Source organism: Mustela lutreola, chromosome 4 (assembly GCF_030435805.1).
Source record: "Mustela lutreola isolate mMusLut2 chromosome 4, mMusLut2.pri, whole genome shotgun sequence".
NCBI lineage: Eukaryota > Metazoa > Chordata > Mammalia > Carnivora > Mustelidae > Mustela > Mustela lutreola.
The window spans coordinates 91,722,594-91,729,730 of NC_081293.1; the positions used below are offsets into that span (position 1 = coordinate 91,722,594).

Sequence of the window (7,137 nt, forward strand, 5' to 3'; positions counted from 1 at the left end):
TGTATTTAGGTGCGCTCATCCTTCTCAGACCAACACTCATGGCTCTTAGTCATAACCAGGCTTAAGCTAACACGATTCCCCTATTTTCCCCAGAGAGGGAGGGAAAGAAGAGGACATGTCTCTCATGTTCCAGGATCAAAAACTGGATCACAGCACTCACAGCATCAAGTCTGCCAACCAGAGCTCTGGGTACGCACAATTCTTAAAGAGCTAATTGAATGGAAAACAGCCATCTGGGGCTGGAAACCCTTATGACATTCTGGGAAATGTACGGGTTTTAAAAGGATTATGCAGGGTGCCGTGACTTTGAAAATTCCCAAACTCTGAACTGAAGCCTAAATGAGAATATGTTAAATTCACCCATTCCAAAACATGGCACAGTTGACTCGGACCCTAGAGCCCAGCTGTAGCTCAGGGTGTTCACACTGCAGACTGTCTGTGGGAGGTCTGCAGACCACTCCCTGCTGAGAGAGTCCAGCTAACCCAATCAGCCTACCAGCAGGCTGCAGCACAAGGTCCAGATCCAAACCCAGGCACCAGCCAGGGCTCCCTTTGGCCTGCCCTCCTATGGTTGAACAACAATCATGGAGAGCCACAGGGAGAGCGGCATTGGGTCCAGTATGACCACTCCCTGGTCCTCCAAAACACTGGCTGCACACTCTTCCACACACGAAAATGGTGTGCAGAAACAAGGGCCTGCCGCAGTAGGCTGCTGAGCAAGGAACAGAAAGCATCAGGGGACAGGTGGGACTGCTGGCTGGTCTCCATCTCTCCCAGAGGGCAGAGGCCGCAGAGCTTCTGCAGGCTAAGCAGAGACGTGTCAGAACTACCTTCCCAAAAAGAAGGCAGTAAAGGAGGACTTCAAGCAGCCACAACTGCTAGCAGGCCTGCAACCTCCAGATTTCAGGGGCTTGACCATGACCGTGTTGGTAAGCAGAACACACAAGTGCCTTCCGGAGCGAGAGCAGACAGCTTAACGCTGCTAACTGGTCCTCTCACTCTTCTCTGAGCAAGTGATCCTGAAAGGCATGGACAAAGTTGATCAGATTCACTGGAGAAAACACGAGCCAGTGAAGACATCCCAGCTCGCACTGGGCCTCCCTCCAAAGGCTGGCTGCCCCACCCCTGGCACCTGGGTAAGGCTGCTCTGGGGCCATCCACACAAACCGATGTACGCACCCCCGACCCGCAAGACACACACACTCACACACAAGCTGCATCAGGCTTTACGAACCTAACTCAAATGCGCCCCTAACGAGCAACCCCACAGGTGTGACTGGGTTGGACACTCCCAGCAAGTGAGGGAAGGCCGCCCCTGGGTCCTTGCCAGCGGCAGGGTGCCGGCCCCAGCTTCCGCCTCATCCTCTCCATCCGCGGGGAAGTCGGAGCGGCCCCCACCAACCACCACCACGCAACCAGATTGATTCTCGCACTTCAAATCCCCGCTGCCACGGCCCCATCTGTGTGCTGACGCGAACAGCCGCCCTCGAGCAGCCGGTCCGCGGAGCGTCTGGAGTTCTCCCCGCCCCGCGCTCACGCCTCCCCGGCCGCCCCCGCCCCCGCAGGCCGCGCCTTACCCCCGGTGTCCTCGAAGCGCGGGGGCGGGCGGTCCCGCAGCTTGGCACTCCAACCCGCGCTGGCCTCGTCCTCGTCGGACTCCTGCCCTTCGGGGGCGCCTGGAGGCGGCGGGGGTCCGGGGCGCTCGTGTTCGTCGTCCGAGGAGGCGGCCGAGGAGGAGCGCGAGGCGGCGGACGTGCTGTAGAAGGGGTTCCCGCCGCTGTCCGGGCCGGACTCGCCGAATACGTCGTCCGAGATGTGCAGGCTCTCATAGCGCGCGCGGGCCGCCTCGAGCAGCGCCGGCGCCCTCCTCCGCGCGCCCCCGCCGCCCTCGGCCATGGCCCCGGCCGCCGCCCGCGCGCCCGCCCCCCAAAGCGCCTCCCAGCCGCACGCGCCGGGCCCCGGGCCCGCGCCGCGGCCCGCCGCCCCCCACCAGCGCAGCCCGCAGCACAGCGCCCGCCGCCCCGCGCCCGGCCGGCCCGCCGTCTTGGCCGCCTCGGGCCCAGCGCCCGGGGAAGCGCCCTCGGAGCTCGGGCGCCGCAGGCTGCAGGCCGCGGAGGGATGCAGGGCGCGAGGGCGGGAGGCAGGGGCTGCGGCCGGGCCCAGGAGCCGCCGCTACCGCCGCCGCTGCGTCTCCTCGGCGCCCGCTGCGTCCCCGCGCACCCTCCCGCGGCACCCCGCGCTCCGCGGCCGACCTTCCCGGGCTCGAGCTGCCAGAGGCGGACCCCGCCTCCTCGCCCCTCCGGCCCGCCGGCCAATAGGAGGCAGGACAAGGCGGGGCCGGCGCGGGGCACGCCCCACTTCCCTCGGTCAGGCGGGGCGAGGAGAGCAGCTGCGGCGGCGGCGGCGGCGACGGCAGGGGGGAGGGCGGCCGGTGGCTTCCTCGCCTGCGGGGACGTGCGGCCTGGGACGGCCACCCGCAGGCCCCGCGCGGCCCTGCAGGGGGAAGGGAGGAACCGAGTGGGTGTCGGGGGTAGGGGGGGGGGGACGCAGCCGGTCTTCCCGCTGCCCGAGCCGGCTCACGGAGCGTGAAGCCCGCGCTCTCGGTCCCCTTCCGCAGTCAGCGCCGGCGGCGGCGGGGAGCTGTCCGCCCCGGTGGTTCTGAACCAGGCGCTGCGGGAATTCCAGGTAGGCGCTGGGCCCAAGGGTCACGATTCCCGCGGCTGCTGGGGCTGCTGCTGCTTCCGTGCTCCACAGCAGGCTGTGCCTTGAGCTCTTGCAAGCACAAGGGCTATCTGGCTTCCGGGAGCCTTGCTCTAATAAGGAGCCCGGCTCGCCGGTCCATTCCTGGGGTCAGGTGGTGACTCAGTCTGGCTTCAATACCCCTGTAATTTCAGGGGGGCAACATCCGGTCTTAGTCATTCCTCCCGTCTTTGACCTTTGACATCTTTTAAACTCAAAATATTCATTACCTTCCAAATATTAATTATTCTAACACCACTATTGCAACATCTTCACCCATACATTTGACACACTTGTCTATTAAAATACAGCACAATCACCCAGGCTTCAGTGTTCTGATAAACAATAGATCAGAAAGGTTTCATCCATCCCTCTGCCTTGGCCAGGAGTGTGTGGCACTCATTCCGTTGATGATGATACACATGATCAAGGCTGTTTCTTGCTCCTCTCTCCCTCCCACAATAATGCAATAAGTCACAATGATGGTAACTGGGCCATAAAGTCACTTGCACTCTGAAATAAAATAAATCCACAGAGATGTGAAGGGCTTGCAAATCCTACTGGGTATTAACTAAATAAGGATTACACGAAAGGGAAAGGCATATTGCTATTTCATGCATAAAGGATGCAGATGCATAAAGGATGAAGATGTTGGGACCACCACGTAAGGTCAGTTCTAACAGCAGGTGAGCAGCTTCTGCTCTTGCCCTCCCCTCGCAAGCCCCTGTTTCCTCCTCCCAAACCAGAGTCTCTGTACCAGCATGAATTCCTGATCATCACTGAAATATGATATATAAAAAGGAAAGGATTCACATGACATTGCTTTTTGTATACGAATTGGCTGATATACGTGAAATTGTTTGCAAAGCATTTCAACTCCGTTGGAAGAATTGTGTCACAGAAAAGAACTGGTTTCCAGCACTTCTCTATACTGTGTTAACCAGGGAAAGATTCTGAAGAGAGTTCATACAGGTAATCAGACTTAAAAAGGTCAATGACACATAGATTGAAGACGAAAAGTAAGACTGGGTAGCTCAAGTTCAAATTTTGCAATTAGGAATTCTGTAATACTCCTGTAAAATTTAATGACATATATTTTAAAAAATAATTGAAAGGGATCAAAACACTGAAATACATAGGCAAGAACTCCTTCTCTTCTCCAGGCAGCCAATGAAAAAGTCAGCAGCTAAAGTGAGTGTGTATTTTAAAAACTGCCTTGCTTTGCTACCCAGAGGAAGCAGGAAGTAGAGCAGTAACAGTTACAAGGATGGACACAGTCTTCCATTGTCCCAAATTTGCATTTGTATGGTGCTAATCCCAAAGAAACCTTACAGTCTTTGTGCTTATGAGCTCACAAGTGCTTGTAGCTCACAGAGCATGCAACACTGGGAGAGGATTATATGGTCACAAAAGAAACAGACTGGGAAATCAAATTGTTATCCAAACCCTGGCCCAACAAAAATGAGATGGCTATGTCCATTTAGAATCAAGGGTTTAGCAACCAAGTGTTACTTTGTTTAAACAAATGTTTCCGACCAAGAACAGTAAAAATACTTCAGCCTTTTAAAAACAGGTGGCTGATTCTCCTTGTGAAAGGAGGGGAGGAAAGGGAAGGAAACAATTGGAAAACAAAAACCAAAAAACTTTCCCATCTGCTTGGCAACCTCCTACTCGATGCTACGATTATGGTTCTTCATCATTAAAAGTTTTACAAGTAATGTTGTCTGGGAGGATAATTATAGAAACAGCATTATACTGAGATCTTTTAAATTTGAGTCATTTAAACACATCTTCCAAATAATACAACTTTGTAATATAATTAATTTTAAGATTAATATTGAGGTTTTGGTTCATAGTCTGAACAAAAGGCTCCAGGGTAGTAAGAACAATCCATTTCTGTAGTAGATTCCTTAGGCTTTGTTAAGCCAGAGAGGTTCATGCTCTTGTGAAACTGGGGATAATAGCCATATTTCATTGAGTCTTGGCCTCCTTTCCTGGTATAGTTTAATAAGAAACAAAAAATGCTACCATTCAAACTATGATACAATGTTTTCTTTTCATTAATATTTTAATTTAAATGTATTCAAAAAGCTCTTTGGTAAGTATTTAGACAGATTTTTATCACGTATGGCCTTAATGCATACATAAAAATAAAAGTTAAAATTGTTGGTTAACGTTTTTCCAAACCTCACATTAAGAATCTCACTACTCTTATTTACTTTCTAACTGAGAGATTTCAGTGCCCAGATTTTTCTCACAATATGTTCCTCTGAGCCACCCAGAGCTTCTGTCATGCTGCACTTAAAAAATTATTATTAGACATATAGCTGACATTCAATGTTAAATTAGTTTCAGGTGTACAACATAGTAATTTGACAATTCTATACATTACTCGTGATCACCACAGTAAGTGTATCATCACCAGTCACCATATAAACTTATTATAATATCATTGACTGTATTCCCAATGCTGTACTTTTCATCTCCAGATGAGAACAGGAAATTATTTTATTTATTTTATAACAGGAAATTTGTACCTCTTAATCCCCTTCACCTATTTTACCCATCCCCCATCCACCTTCCCTCCCATAACCACCAGTTTGTGCTTTGTATTTAAGAGTCTATTTCTGTTTTTTTGTTTTGTTTTGTTTTTAATCATGCTGTATCACCTTTAATTAGGTATAAAGACTTCCAATCACGTCACCTAGGGACCATTCTACCTGCTGCTCTGTTTGGACGCCAGTCTCTTGTCTCTCTCTTCAGCAATGGTGAGGCGGATACCCTTTCCACGGGGAAGAGAAATCCATGGTTTGTTGCCTTTGCCAATAACAAAAATGTTGGAGAGTCGGGTGGCAAAGCTGTTGCCATTGGCATCTTTCACGTGAACCACATCAAATGAACCAGAGTGTCTCTCTCTGTTGGTGATCACACCAATTCTTCCCAGGTGACTCCCCAGTCACCATACACAGATTACCAGTGTCAAACTTGAAATCAGTAATCTTTCTGGTTTCCAAATCAATCTGAATGGTGTCATTGACCTTGATGAGGGGATCAGGATAGCGGATGGTGCGAGCATCGTGAGTCATCAGATGGGGGATTCCTTTTGTCCCCACAAAAATCTTTCTCACTTTGCACCACTTGTACTTGGCCTCTTCGAGTGTAATTCGATGAATAGCAAAGCGACCCTTGGTATCATAGATCAGACGGAAATTCTCTCTGGTCTTGTCAATGCTGATGACATCCATAAAACCAGCAGGGTATGTTATATCAGTTCGGACCTTGCCATCAATCTTAATAAAATGCTGCATACAGATCTTCTTTACTTCATCTCCTGTTAGGGCATACTTAAGTCTGTTCCTTAAGAAAATGATGAGAGGGAGACACTCTCTCAGCTTATGGGGACCAGTAGATGGGTGAGGAGTGAACACACCAGTCAGTTTATCCAGCATCCAATGCTTTGGAGCTGCTACACGCTTCAGATGTTTCTTGGGACCATGAGCCATGGCTGTGCTAGGAACGAAAAGACTGTTTTTGTTTGTTTGTTTGTTTGTTTGTTTGTTTTTGTCTGTTCACTTGTTTCTTTTTTTAGATTCCATATAGAAGTGAAATTACAGGAGCGCCTGGGTGGCTTAGTGGGTTAAAGCCTCTGCCTTCGGCTCAGGTCATGATACCAGGTTCCTGGGATCCAGCCCTGCATCGGGCTCTCTGCTTGGTGGGGAGCCTGCTTCCCCCGCCTCTCTACCTGTCTCTCTGCCTACTTGTGATCTCTCTCTCTCTTTCAAATAAATAAAGTCTTAAAAAAGGGAAAAAAAAGGAAGTGAAATCATATGGTATTTGCCTTTCTCGATCTGACTTATTTCTCTTAACCTAATACCCTCTAGATCCAGCCATGTTGTCACAAATGGCAAGATCTCATTCTTTCTTATAGCTGGATAATATTCCATTATATATCTATATACACCATATCTTTACCCATTCATCTACTGATGAATACCTTGAATGCTTCCATATCCTGACTATTATAAATAATGCTGCAGTAAACCTAGGAGGGCATATATCTTTTTGAATCAAGTGTTTTTATTTCCTTTGGGTAAATACCAAGTACTAGAATTACTGAAGCATATGGTAAATCTATTTTTAATTTTTTTGCGGAACCTGCATACTGTTTTCCACAGTTGTTGCACCAATTTACATTCCCACTAAAAAATGTACAGAGGTTCCTTTTTATCCACATCCTGGCCAACACTTGTTCTTCCTTGTCTTTTTAATACTAGCCATTCTGACAAGTATAAGGTGATAGATCTCCCTGTGGTTTTGATTTTATTTTCCTGATGATGAGTGATATTGAGCATCTTTTCACATGTCTATTGGATGTCTGTATGTATTTTTTGGAAAAAT

General features: G+C 49.6%; 1 protein-coding gene and 1 pseudogene across 1 annotated transcript in view; both read right to left on the reverse strand.

The window, feature by feature from the left end:
- Positions 1-1,937, reverse strand: part of PGBD5 (piggyBac transposable element derived 5) — a 92,782-nt gene extending 90,845 nt beyond the window's left edge. The window contains exon 1 of the mRNA XM_059170537.1: positions 1,578-1,937. Coding sequence (XP_059026520.1) covers positions 1,578-1,896 — 319 coding nt within the window. The 5' untranslated portion in view covers positions 1,897-1,937. The remainder of the gene's footprint in view (positions 1-1,577) is intronic.
- A 3,434-nt stretch (positions 1,938-5,371) lies between these two features.
- On the reverse strand, positions 5,372-6,261 carry LOC131829121 (small ribosomal subunit protein eS4-like; annotated as a pseudogene).
- Positions 6,262-7,137: the final 876 nt, after the last annotated feature.